Source organism: Elephas maximus, chromosome 10, assembly GCF_024166365.1.
Source record: "Elephas maximus indicus isolate mEleMax1 chromosome 10, mEleMax1 primary haplotype, whole genome shotgun sequence".
NCBI classification, from domain to species: Eukaryota; Metazoa; Chordata; class Mammalia; order Proboscidea; family Elephantidae; genus Elephas; species Elephas maximus.
The window spans coordinates 26,700,456-26,715,020 of NC_064828.1; the positions used below are offsets into that span (position 1 = coordinate 26,700,456).

Genomic DNA, 14,565 nt, shown 5'->3' on the forward strand with positions numbered 1-14,565 from the left:
CCAAGGAGATAGAAGATACGGAGTTTTCAGCTGCCAAAGTAGCAGGTGTTGGGGGAACAAACTCTTGAGAGAGATGGACCTCAGAGAAGTGACACCCAAAACTTGATGAAATCTTCTCCCAAGGGATTTGTGGATTCCTTAATCTATTCATACCCAAGATGAGACTTCAGGAAATCTAGCAGAATAGAGAAAATGAAAACCTAAAGAGGTGTGCAGAGATTTCAGGAGTCACAGGGTGCCAGGAGTACAGAAATAGGAGTCAGGGCACACTAAGTAAGAGGGGCCTGGTAAACAGTTCAGGCTTCAGTTGAGATCTCATGAAGACTATATTCCTGAGTAAGTGCCATATACCGGGAGTAAGATCAAAAGTAACATAGACCATCTTTAAAACACAAAAAAATAACTTTTAAGTGGGATTAAAACTATCTACCTCTACTCTACCTACCTGCTCAAAGAAAAGAAAACCTTACCTTGATTTGGTTACTACACACAGTGCCTTTAGAATTTTTTAAAAGCAATGTCCTCCTTTCAAAAAAAAAAAAAAATTGAGGCACGCTTAGAAATAGGACTAAATGATTAAAAATCAAGAGAAGAAATAATAGAAACAGGCTCACAGGGGTTTAATATTTTAGATCAACACTAGGATGAAAAATTATATAAATGACACTTTTGTTTTAATCTGAAAAACAGGTTAAATATGAGTTTAATATTGATCAAGGGTCTTTTTTTATTGTGCTTTCAGTGAAAGTTTACAATTCAAGTCAGTTTCTAATGCAAAAACTTACACACACATTGTTATATGACCCTAGTTACTCTCCATATAATGTGAAAGCACACTCCTCCTCTCCACCCTGTATTTCTCGTGTTCATTCAACCAGCTCCAGTCCCACTCTGCCTTCTCATCTCATCTCTGGACAGGAGCTGCCCACTTAGTCTCATGTGTCTACTTGATCTAGAAAGCACACTCTTCACCAGTATCATTTTATGTCTTATAGTCCAATCTTTGTCTTAGGAGTTGGCTTCAGGAATGATTGTAGTTTGGGGCTAACAGAATGTCCCTGGGCCATGTTCTCTAGGGTCCCTCCAGTCTCAGTCAGACCATTACATCTGGTCTTTTTACTAGAATTTGAGTGCTGTACCCCACTTTTCTCCTGCTCCATCAGGGACTCTCTCTTTTGTTCACCCTCAGGGCACTCACTGGTGGTAGCCAGGCACCATCTACTTCTTCTGGTCTCAGGCTGATGGAGTCTCTGGTTTATGTGGCCCTTTATGTCTCTTGGACTCATATTTTCCTTGTGTCTTTTGTGGTCTTCATTCTCCTTTGCTCCAGGTTGGTTGGGACCAATTGAAGCATCTTTGACGGCCGCTTGCTAGCTTTTCAGACACCAGATTCCACGCACCAAAGTGGGATGCAGAACATTTTCTTCGTAAACTTTGTTGTGCCAATTGACCTAGATGTCCCCTGAAACCATGGTCCCAAGACACCCACCCCTACTACTCTGTCCCTCCAAGTGTTTCATTGTATTCAGGAAATGTCCTCGTTTTTTGGTTTAATCCAGTTGTGTTGACTTCCCCTGTATTGTGTGTTGTTCTTCTCAAGGGTCTTTTTAACTTACATTCTTTTTTACATTCTCAGACATTTCTGCAGGGCTCTCTTCATATCTTTGTTCCGAAGACTGTATATCACAGGGTTAAGGAGAGGGGTCACAATAGAATAAAACAGGGTCACAATTTTCTGCATTCCAGCTTCATGCTCAGATGTTGGACTTGCATACATGAGCAGTACTGAGCCATAGAATAGTGAAACCACAGCCAGATGAGACCCACAGGTGGAGAAGTCTTTTCTTCGTCCAGCTGCTGAGGGGACCCTTAGTACAGCTCTTAGGGCCAGACTGTAGGACCCCATGATAAAGAGAAAGAGCAGGAGGAGCAGAGGACTTAAGATGGAGAAGACAAGCTCAATTACAAGCAATCTTTTGCAAGTAAGTACTAGAAGAGGACCTGGGTCACATAGGAAGTGGTCAATTGCCCTGGATCCACAGAAGGACATCTGGGAGATGATAATAATAGGAATCAAGAATGAGAGGAAACCAAATACCCAGCAATTGACAACAAGATTGGTGCAGAGACGTCCAGTCATAATGGTTGGGTACAGCAGAGGCCGGCAGATTGCAAGATAGCGATCAAATGCCATGACCGCCAAGAAAAAGCATTCTGTAGAATCCAGGGAGAAAAAGAAATAAAACTGCAGAAAGCACCTAGAGAAGGAAATGACTTTGGTCTCAGAGAGGAAGTTGTCTAACATGTTGGGGACAGTGGAGGTGACATACCAGATCTCCAGGAAGGAGAAGTTGGCAAGTAGAATGTACATGGGGGTGTGGAGTCTCTGATCCCAGCGCACAGCACAGATGATAGAACCGTTCCCCATGAGGGTCAGGAGGTAGACAACAGAGAAGAGCACAAAGAGGATGATCTGACCCTCCCTGGAGCAAGGAAAGCCCAGGAGGATGAAGCCAGTGATGGTGTTGGAGTTATTGGGGGTGCTGAAGATTTTCATGTTTCTGTGAGATGTAAAAGACCAACAAATACTGAATAACAGTGTAAAGACAGATGGGGACCCAGAGCTATATTTGAAGCATCTTGAGAAAGAAAATAAAGATTTAAGTATCAATTGCTACTCCTTTTCTATAATCCTGAAATATCATCCTGGCTTGCTTTTTTGCTCTCATTCAAATTTTCCCTGTGGGCCCAAGTATACTATTGGCCAGAATGGATAAGCTCTTGAAGCAGAGTATTGTAGATGTATTTATTTATTTTTTTACACTTAGTAAGATACATATATATATCACCTGATGATGCTCAGTTTTACCTGAACTCCATGATCCTGGAAAACAGTCATAATTGAAGAAATCCCTTTGCCTTTTGTGTTCAGAAAAATGGCTCACTGCAAATAATAATCCTTCTCTCTATGACTTAGATAAGACTCATGGGTGCTCCCTTCTGTACCTATGACAAGGTTACACACAGGTCCCCCAAATCCACATCTTTGCTTCATAAGTACTTAACCAAGCTTATGAACTGCTTATTCCCATTGATAATCAGAAATGAAATGCTTGTTAACAAAACTTTAGTTAACCTTTTCCCATCTCCACTGCCTCCACCCTAGTTCAAGCCATCTTTTTCCCATGGACCACTGTGATGGTGTTGCTTCCATTGGTGCTTCACAACACACTGCTCTCCATGCCACAACCAGAGTGACTCTTTGACAAAGAAAATCAAATAATTCCCTTCTCTTGTATGTAGACTTTAGTTAGCATTCCGATTCACTCAGAACAAAATAAAATGTCTAAACTGTGGTCTTTGATTTGGCCCCTCTAAGCATCTCCACAATAAGTCCATAATAAACACCTCCATAACAAATTATGGATAGTATTGCAAAGAATGGGAATTCCAGAACACCTAATTGTGCTTCTGTAGAACCTGTACATAGACAAAGAGGCAGTCGTTTGAACCGAACAAGGGGATATTTCAGGGTTTAAAAATCAGGAAGGGTGTGTGTCAGGGTTGTATCTTTTCACTATACTTATTCAATCTGTATGCTGAGCAGATAATTTGAGAAACTAGGCTATATGAAGAAGAAGATGGCTTCAGGACTGGAGGGAGACTGATTAACAACCTGCAATATGCAGATGATACAACGTTGATTGCTGAAAGTGGAAATGACTTGAAGCACTTACTGATGAAGATCAAAAACTACGGCATTCAGTAGTGATTGCATCTCAACATAAAGAAAACAAAAATCCTCACAACTGGACCAATAAGCAACATCACGATAAACAGAGAATAGACTGAAGTTGTCAAGGATTTCATTTTACTTGGATCCACAATCAATATCCATGGAAGCAGCAGTCAAGAAATCAAACAACATACTGCATTGGGCAAATTTGCTGCAAAGAAACCTTTAAAGTGTTAAAAAAAAAAAAAAAAAAAAGCACTAAGGTATGCCTAACACCAAGCCATGGAATTTTCAATCGCTTCATATGCATGTGAAAACTGGCCAATGAATAAGGAAGACAGAAGAATTCATGCCTTTGAATTAAGGTGTTGGCTAAGAGCACTGACCCCATGGACCGCCAGAAAAAACGTACAAATCCATCTGGGAAGATGTACAGTCAGAATGTACTTTAGAAGTGAGGACGACAAGACTTCATCTCATTTACTTTGGACATGTTATCAGGAGAAACCAGTCTCTGGAGAAAGACATCATGCTTGGTAAAGTAGGGAGTCAGTGAAAAAGAGGAAGTCCCTCCACAAGATGGATTGACACAGTGGCTGCAACAATGGGATCAAGCATAGAAAGTATTGTGAGGATGGTGCATGACAGGACAGTATTTTCTTCTGTTGTGCATGGGTTTCTTATGGGCAGAATCAACTTGATTGTGCCTAACAACAACAACAAACATCTCCAAGCTCATTTCATAGTTCTATCAGTCAAACTCTCTCATTTTCTCTCCCTCACACACACACTGTGTACACACATAGTCCACTAACATAACCTCTCCGTATATCAAAATAGGGATCACTGGAGAAAAAATGGACAAGATGGACAGTAACAGGGAGTCCACCTTCCCCTGAACTCCCATGATCTCACTGAGATGTGTGCATATTTGGAGTGTATTCACCAAGGTCTGCCTTTCAGTAGAGACCTCCGCCCCTGTAATCAAATATTTTAGGCTTGTGAGCCATATAGCCTCTGTCGTAACAACTCAACTTTGTTTTTGTAGTGCCAAAGTAGCCATATATAATACCTAAATGAATGAACATATCTGTATTCTAATAAAACTTTATTTATTTCCACTGAAATTTGAATTTCACATAATTACCATCACTTATGTCAAATGTTTTATGAAATGTTACTCTCTTATTGACTTTTCCAACCATTTAAAAATTTAAAAAACATTCTTAGCTTACTGGTAATATAAAAACAGGCAGCAGGTCAGATTTGAGCCATGAACCATGGTGTGCTGACTCCTGTTCTACGTATTTATAGGGACAGGAAAGCAAAGACCATCAATTTGACTAACGATACAATGGAAGTTTCTCGGTTGAGCAAGTGGCCTTGTTAGAAAGCAGGCACCTCTACAGGCCAGCAGCTGGAATCAGCCTGTTCTTCTACTGAGCTAACTCAGACCTGCTGGGCCAGCTTTCAGCTAAGTTACTCAAACGAGTTTCCAAAGTCATCAGGCTATGTCTCTACACACACACACACACACAATGACACACTCATATGTTCATAGTTCTCCCGACACAACACTTCGGTAATACAACTTTGGCTTTTCTTTCTGTTTCTAAAAACAGCTAAGTTCTTTCCTGACTCAGGGTCTTTGCTCTTATTGACCTTCATGTTCACTGTTTATGTCCACGCCCAGCAGAGTCTGAGGAAGAAAGTAAGTATTATGTAAATATTTGTTAAAAAGGATTGTCTAACTTGAGACTATGTTGCCATCTCCTATCTGGAGGGGAGATGAGAGGGCAGAGGTGGTCAGAAGCTAGTGGAATGGACACAAAAAGGGAGAGTGGAAGGAAGGAGCAGGAGCGGGCTGTCTGATTAGGGGGAGAGCAATTAGGAGTATATAGCAAGGTGAATATAAATTTTTGTATGAGAAACTGACTTGATTTGTAAACTTTCACTTAAGGCACAAAAAAATTAAAAAAAAAGATGATTACAATGTCATAAACACAGAGAATATATATATATACTCTCTACATATACATATCTATCTATCTATATATAAATATAACATATGCACAACAGAGAGAAGAGAGAGAGAGATGGGTAGATAAATAGATAGATACTTACCAATTACTTCATTTGAACTTTAAAAAGCCTGTAAGATGAGATTTGAGGAGCTGGCATATACAAGAAAGGCTCCAAATGACTTGAGGCTACTAGAGAATTCACCCAGACTCCAGGGGAATTCCATTTAAAGGAAGTAATGGGAGAATGAATGTTCTGCGTGGTAGAACGTGTTCCACACTAGATGGTTTCCTCTCCTGCAGCTACAGCTGATTAGGACCCCACAGTCCTGGATGTAGAAGTAGGAGAGAGGGCCAGATGGAGAGTCTAGGTTTAGCATTGCAACAAAATTGCTTAGTCACTCCAGTAGAATCTTTTAAACTTTATGAAATATAAGAGAGTTAAGTTATATGATTCTTAACCCTTTTTCAATACAAAATGCTTATACTTATTCCATGTATACCACAAGGACACATGGTATCAAGGCTTTATAGATCTAGACGTTTTAGTTACATTTATCTCTCAGACAAAAACATTGGAGCGTATGTCACTTATAATTTAAGTCAAAAGATCCAGGTCAGCTCCCTGTTGGGGCAATCTTCCAACTCTGAGAGTCTCACAAAGCTGCCCTAGAAAACAAGAAGGTGTGAAAAATGGTTCTCTGTGTACACACACCCCTTTACATTTCACCTACCTAAATTAACAGTGGGTCAAGTAGCTATTTCTAAAAAGGCTTTTGTTACTCACCTTTTATTACTTAGCTCCTCTGTATAGAGAGTAGCCGTGGTGTTTACACGGAATAAGTTTGCGCTGAGGCTGTCATACTGGGTAGCCAATGTTCCCTGAACCGGCACAGAAGATGCTGTGCAGAGGGTGTGAGAATATGGGTACAGTGGTGTTAAAGCTGTGTGTATGTACATAGGCTGCTCTGAACGAGTTTATGAGCAAAGCAAAACAAAACAAACTCCATCCCTCCCCCGCATTGTATCTCAGGGAGGTAGGGATAGATCAGACCAGGGTGAGGCAGATCCTGTGCTATGCATGAGAGAAAGACATTTCTCTGGTTTTTCCTTTTTCCCTAAGGCTGGTCCAAGAAGGTACAATAACTGGAACCACTATTACCGTGCCCTCTCTCACAGCAGCATAACCATCTGTTTAATTTGATCTGGACGTTTGGTCACATCCATCCCATTTTTTCAAAGCCCCTGAAACTAACAACAATTTTCTCATTTGTGATAAGTGGTAGGCAGCTAAGATATAGTAGAGAAGCAACAGATTTGGAGTAAGGAGCCTAGGGTTTGAATTACAACTCATACTTCAACTGTGAGAACTTTTACAAGTCAATTATATTATTAACTATTACCCAATTTCTCCCACTGTAAAGCAGTCCAGTAATCCTTTCATTAAAGGGCCAGGGACTCTGAATGAGGTAACATATATGGAAGTCCCTTCTCTAGGGTCTGACAAATACTAGTGCTTAGGACTTATTATGGTATAATACATAGCTGAAGCAGGGTAAGCAGGTGCCTTTTTAGAGAGCAGTAGTTTTTCCAGCTCTATTACAGTTATCTTGTCCTCTAAGTATTACACAATCTCCTTTTATGGGCAAGAGGGAAGTGAATCCAAACCTGAAGTTTCTCCGACAGCTTCTGATCTTCCTGGAATGGAGACGTGTTCTCCTCTACAATAAACATCAAAGAGTGAAGGAGTAGCAATAGGTTTGGGGTGAAGCTCTCTGGATTTGTTGGAGGGTGGAAGGATTATAAGCCAAACCTCCAGGGAGTGAGTCCTATTTCCCTGCTCCACAAGGATCAATTTACCACCTCTAGAAGAGCAGTGTCAGGAGATGGTTTCTTACCAATTCTTCCCTTCCTCTGGGGCCTGCCATCTCTGGAGACCCTGATGCCTTCTGTGTTTATTTTCCTTTCCAGTAGAAATTACCTTTTCCAGCTCCAAGTTTTCAGGGTTGGCATGTAACATAATCAGTCAACCTTCAAGCCCACTCAGAGTGTCTACCAGATATCTAAGGGAAAAGACTGTCAAAGTGACACAGGCTGAGATGGCTGAGATACAGGAAGCTATTCACTGGAACTCTAGTGAGTGGTTTTGGGAACAGGACCTCCTCTGATTTTCTAGAAAGATGAGATGACCTGGAAGAGTGATTTTTAACCTTTCATTCTGAAATAATTTCAAACTTACAAAAACATGGAAAAGGCAGTACAAAGAATTCGGATATGTTTTCCACTGAGACTCCTCAAATGTGAACATCTTCAATAGCCACAATATAATTATCAAAATCAGGAAACTAACATTGACAGCATGCTATTAACTAATCTAGAGACTTTTTTTGGCTATTGCCAATTATCCCACTTTTCTTTCTAATGTACACATAAAAACAAAATAAACAAAAAGGGGAAAAGAAAGAAAAAAGACAAAACTTTCAGGGAATCAGTTTAGCCATAATAGCATGGAAGCAGGAGACCTCTGCGCTCCGGATTTCCCAGCCATGTGCATAACTCTCCTAGAAATGAAACAACTTCTTACTCAACATCTACTACATATCTTCCACTGTCATACATTTTGAATAAATGTGTGTGGGTAGAACAAGCATATTTCCAAGCTGCAGGATTCTACAGAACTGAAATTAGCATTGATATTTTAGAAGGGAATTTTACTATTTCATTAAATGAGCTTTTTCTGAATTATTCATTAAGATCGTATTTTCTATTCTAGGAGACGTAGTTATCTAATGCTGCTATAACAGAAATACCACAGGTGGATGGCTTTAATAATCAGAGATTTATTCTCTCACAGTCTAGGAGGCTAGAAGTTGGAATTTAGGGTGCCAGCTCCAGGGGAAGGCTTTCTCTCTCTCTCTGTTGGTTCTGAGGGAAGGTCCTTGTCATCAATCTTCCCCAGTCTAGGAGCTTCTCAGTGCAGGAATCCTGGGTGCAAATGACGCGCGTACTCCTGGCTCCTTTTGCTTGGTGGTATGAGGTCCCCCTGTCTCTCTACTTGCTTCTCTCTTTTATATCTCAAAAGAGATTGACTCAAGCAAGATACAGCCTAATATTATAGATTGAATTCTGCCTCATCAACTTAAGTGTCTCTAATCTTGCCTCATTAATGTCATAGAGGTAGGATTTACAATACAGAAAATCGCATCAGATGACAAAATGGTGGACAATCTCACAATATGGGAATCATGGCCTAGGCAAGTTGACACACATCTGGGGGACACAATTCAAACCATACCAGAGTCTGTTTTCGCTTAGTAAGATAAATCAATTTTAAGAAATATAATTTGAAGAAATTTGCTTCACAGTCAAAATTTTAGGAATACTCTTACTTGGAAATAAGAAGTATATGTTACTTACAGCAGCAATCTCTTTCCAAAAAATTACAAGATCTTACCTCTGTTCCCTCCTTCGTACCTTCATTCATTCCTTTATTTCTCCATTCCTTTTCCCCTTCCTCGAAAACAGAAGTTTATGCAGTACCATAACACACAGGATAAATAAAGATTCACATCTGGAGTTTTGCAGGAATAATGGATTCATCAGACACCTCACTGATTCTTTCCCTTAGTTGGATATCAGCAATAAGCTTTCTTGCAGGTAGAGAAGTGTCAGAAGATGACATTGCCTTCTGAGGACACAGACTGATTGACACTCCCCACTGGTGAGCAGAATGCTACCACTTCTCTTAGAAGCAGAAAAGCCAAGGTTGCTCTAATGCTCACATTTTCTGCTACACAGTGGGAGCCACGTCTCAGATAGAAAACCATTTTCTTGCAGAGAATGTTCAGGAGACATCACCTCATTCTGGCTATCAATTTCTGCAGCCAAGTGATTTCAGGTGAGCTCCCCAGCTGGGTGGTTATATAGATCCTCTTCCTAGATTGTCTATATCAATGGTTAACTCAGGACTATCAACAACTACAGAATGATACCATCTATTTTTTTTTTTTTTAGTTTTCTCTTCTGGAATTGGGTTTGCCATCCTCATTTTTTTCTGTTTTTAAATTCCATTGTTGCTTTGGATAAATATTCCTCCCTTCCTTCTTCCCTCTTTTTGTGTGTGTGTGTGGCTTTCTCTCTCCCTCTTTCTGTTTCCCTCCCTCCCACCCTCCTTTCTTTTCTTTCTTCCCTTCCTTCTGGTATCTTTCTTCTTTCTTTTCCTCCTTTGCATCCTCCGTCTCTTTCTCCTTCCTTTCCCCTTTCCCTCCTGGCTGCCTTTTGGCTTTTTAGCCTTCTTAGAGGATTTTCTTGTGCTTCTGGGAAAAAAATTCACTTAAGAAACTTGTTGAGCATTTTCATCATTAGTCATTTAAGGCTGAATTTGTACTAAAATTTTACTTAGACTATTACCAGACTTTCTGCATTACCCTTCTGTTATGACAGAGTGGCTCTGAGCATATTGGTGTCCCTGTGATCCCTCATTGTTGTCCTTATACACTTAATTGTCATTTTCATCTTTTTCTAATATTACTGATCACTCTGTGTGGCATGGACACACTGGAACTTTCTTGAGTTACCATACCCATCTTAGAATATCTATTCCATCCCCTTAGTCCCACATCTGAGAGTGCAGTTAAAAGTCAGACATTCACTGCATTATGTCTGGCATTCACTACATTATCACTACATCATCTCTCTGTAGTAATGTCAATCTCAAATCCTCTTGTCTATGGCCTACTTGACAAGGATCTGAATTTTGCCCTCAGTCATGTCTTTTGTGGAATGAGAATTAACCAAAGCTCATGAATTGCCTTTTTATACCCCAATGGTTCCAACTCTTCCTGTTTTGGCGAAGAGGTACATGGAAGCGTTATCCTCTTCTGCCATTCCAAATTGACCCGTCTTTAGACTTTATAAATCTCTGGCTTTTAGTAAAAAAAAAAAAAAATTCTGTATGTGTAATCAAATTTTTGTAAAGATACCATAAACAAAACCAAAAGGCAAATAATGGATTAGGGAAAAATGTTTAATACATATGACTGATAAAGAGTTTATCTCTGAAATATAAAAGATTTCTTAAAACATTCTTTGATGCATTACGAGGGTGGGGAGGGAGAGAGAGGGAAATTCACTGACTAGATAGTAGACAAGAAATCATCTCAGGTAAAGGGAAGGACAACACACAATACAGGGGAAGTCAGCACAACTGAACTAAACCAAAAGCTAAGAAGTTTCCCGAACACAACCAAACACTTCAAGGGACAGAGGAGCTAGAGCTAGGGTCTGGGGACCATGGTTTCTGAGGACTTCTGGGTCAATTGGCATAACGAAGTCTATTAAGAAAATGTTCTCTCTCCCACTTTGGTGAGTGGCATCTGGGATCTTAAAAGCTTACGAGCAGCCATCTAAGTTGCATCGATTGGTTCCAATCCACTTGCAGCAAAGGAGAATGAAGAACACTAAAGACACAAGTTAAATATTAGCCCAAGAGACAAAAGGGCCACATAAACCACAGACTTCATCAGCCTAAGACCAGAAGGACTAGATGGTGCCGGGCTTCCACCAATGACCACCCTGACAGGGAACATAACAAAGAGTCCCTGAAGGAGCCAGAAAAAAGTGTGGAGCAGAAGTCAAATTTCCATAAAAATGCCAGACCTAATGGGGTCTGACTGAGGCTGAGGAGCCCTGAAGCCATGGCCCCCGGACGCTTGTTAGCCCAGAGCTAAAACCATTCCCAAAACCCGCTCTTCAGACAACAGTTAGACTGGATTATAAAACATCAAATAATGCTCATGAAGAGTGTGATTCTTAGTTCAAGCAGATACATGAGACCAAATGGGCAGCTCCTGTCCAGCAGCAAGATGAGAAGGCAGGAAGGGACAGGAGCTGGTTGGATGGACACAGGAAACCCGGAGTGGAAAGGGGGGATGTGCTGCCACATTATAGGGATCACAACCAGTTCATATAAAAACATGTGCATAAATTTTTGTGTGAGGAAATTAACTTGAACTGTAAACTTTCACCTAAGACACAATTAAAAAAAAAAAGATTTCTTAGGAAAAATATAAATAATTAAAAAATGAATAAGGATATTTACAGACAAATTATAACAGTGGTAATTCCAAAGGCCTGTGGCATAGGAAAAAATTTCTCAATCTTATCACTAATAAAACAGGTATCAATGACATTACCAATAGGCTGTTTCCTCTGGCCCACCAGACTGGCAGAATTTAGTGATGATATGCATATTGTTTGTGGAAACGTGAATGTGTCCACCCTTGAGTGAAAGTAATCTGACAATACCTGTTATATGCATTGGCCTTTGATCCAGAAATACACTGAGAGTCTATCCTATAAAAATAAAAATTGCAAGTATGTACTTGCAATTTTTATTTTTATAGGACATGTATAAATATGTGTGTGTTTGTGTAAACCAAGCCCATTGCCATCAATTCCGACTCATAGCGAGCCTGTAGGACACAGCAGAACTGCCTCATAGGGTTTCCAAGGAGCAGCTCATGGATTTGAACTGCCAGCCTTGTGGTTACCAGCCAGCTCTTAACCACTGCCGCCTGGGCTCCATATATATGCTTTTCGACGGTTGTGATCTTTCAGAAGAAGATTGCCAGAACTTATTTCTGAGGTACCTCTGGGTGGATTCGAACTGCCAGGCTTTTGCCAATTGAAGCAGTAAATTGTAAAACATCAGGCAGGCTTTCTTGAAGTGCCTCACAGACCCCTTCTAGGGACATTCTTGATCTTTATCTTGAGGTGAATATGAGATGTAATGAGCTGTGCTGAAATATTTCACTTTCCTGTTCTCTGACACCTCACCTTTCCATACTCTGCGCACACTATTCCCCAGCACTCTCCTGCAGCAACGTAGCTCCTTTGGTCAAAGTACATAACACAATTTTAATTTTTTCTCAGCCTAGACTGTGACTTATCCAGTTTATTGGATTCATTTTCTAGCTCAGCACCTGACATATTGAAGGTGTTCATTAAGTTTTTTTTTAATGAATAAAGAAGATAAAAAATAACAATTCTGAAAAGAGACCACTTATAAGTTTATCATAATTAATTTCCTTCCACACATCCTCAGAGGACAAACTCATTCCCACCTTCTCCAAAACCAAGTCTGGCGAAATATCTGTGGGTTCTCAGGTCCTGGCATCTTTGTTTTTCCATTACGTACTTTCTAGATTCCCCAGCAAACCAGGAATTGTCTCAATTCTCAGAAAATTTACTAGTAGACACATCATCTTTCTTCTTTCCCTCCTCGTCCTTCTTCTTCCTTAAAGAATATTGTATGTGGTACAAAATTCAAAAGATACGAAAGGGTACAGGGTGAAAATAAATCTTTTTCCTTTCATTATATCCAAGACATCCTCTCTTCCCAGATGCAGCCATTGCTAGGTTCGCCTCAGTCATTTGACAGATTCTTTTTTTTAAATGTGCACACACACTAGTTTATATTTTTTATACATAAATAGCAGTTTACATACTGACATTCATTTATTCACTTAGCAATATATATTGGAGGTGGTACCAAGGTTTTAATTTTTAGTTCCAAGAAATTTCTGCAGGGCATGTTTCATATCTTTGTTCCTCAGACTGTAGATCACAGAATTAATGAGTGGGGTTCCCACAGAATAAAACAGGGTCACGATCTTCTGCATTCCAGATTCATGCTTGGATGTTGGGCTCAGATACATGACCATCACAGAACCATAGAAGAGTGAAACCACAGCCAAATGGGATCCACAGGTGGAGAAGGCCTTTCTTCGTCCAGATGCTGAAGGGACCCTCAATACAGCTCTCAGGATCAAAGCGTAGGACCCCATGATACAGAGGAAAGGAATAAATGAGAGTAGAGAACTTAAAATCATCCAGAGCAACTCTATCACCGGGGCTCTGGGACAGGTGAAATGCCAACAGAGGACCTGGGTCACACAGGAAGTGATCTATAATCCTAGATCCACAGAAGGACGTCTGGGAGATGACAATGATAGGGACTGGGAACCAGAGGAAATCAAGTATCCAGCAGCTAACCACGAGATTGGTGCAAAGACGGCCAGTCATAACAATGGGGTAATGCAATGGCTGGCAGATGGCAAGGTAACGATCAAATGCCATAACTGCTAAGAAAAAGCATTCTGTAGAACCTAAGGAGGAAAAGAAATAGAACTGCAGAAAGCATCCAGAGAAGGAGTTGACCTTGGTCTCAGACAGGAAGCTGGCCAACATATTGGGGACAGTAGAGGTGACATAGCAGATCTTCAGGAAGGAGAAGCTGGCGAGTAGGATGTACATGGGTGTATGGAGTCTCTAATCCCAGCACACAGCACAGATGATGGAACCAATTCCCATGAGGATCAAGAGGTAGATGACAGAGAAGAGCGCAAAGAGGAGGACCTGACCCTCCCTGGGCCAGGGGAAGCCCAGGAGGGTGAAGCCAGTGATGGTGCCAGAGTTGTTGGGGGTGTTGAAGATTTTCATGTGTCTGTGAGATGTAAAAGACCAGAAAATATGGAATAACAGTGCAAAGACAGATGGGGATCCAGGTTTATATTTAAAGATTCTTGGGAAAGAAAATAAAGACTTATGTATCAATTGCTACTCTTCCTTTAATTCAAAAATATTGTCCTGGCTTGCTTTTTTGCTCTTATTCATATTTTCATTGCTGCTCAATTAAATTTTGTTCAGAATTGATAAATTCTTGAAGGAGAGTGTTTTAGAGAAATTTTAAAATTATATTAGACTGTATACTTAGTAGAATCTATATTATCTATTTTTTATCTATAT

At 40.3% G+C, this 14,565-nt stretch overlaps 1 protein-coding gene and 1 pseudogene across 1 annotated transcript; both read right to left on the reverse strand.

Moving 5' to 3' along the window:
* Positions 1–1,624: 1,624 nt before the first annotated feature.
* LOC126083940 (olfactory receptor 11G2-like) lies at positions 1,625–2,652 on the reverse strand. The gene has a single exon (XM_049898032.1). It carries the CDS (start codon positions 2,555–2,557, stop codon positions 1,625–1,627), a length of 933 nt encoding a protein of 310 aa, XP_049753989.1. The 5' UTR covers positions 2,558–2,652.
* Positions 2,653–13,316: 10,664 nt separating this feature from the next.
* LOC126084577 (olfactory receptor 11G2-like) lies at positions 13,317–14,354 on the reverse strand (annotated as a pseudogene).
* Between the last annotated feature and the right edge of the window lie 211 nt (positions 14,355–14,565).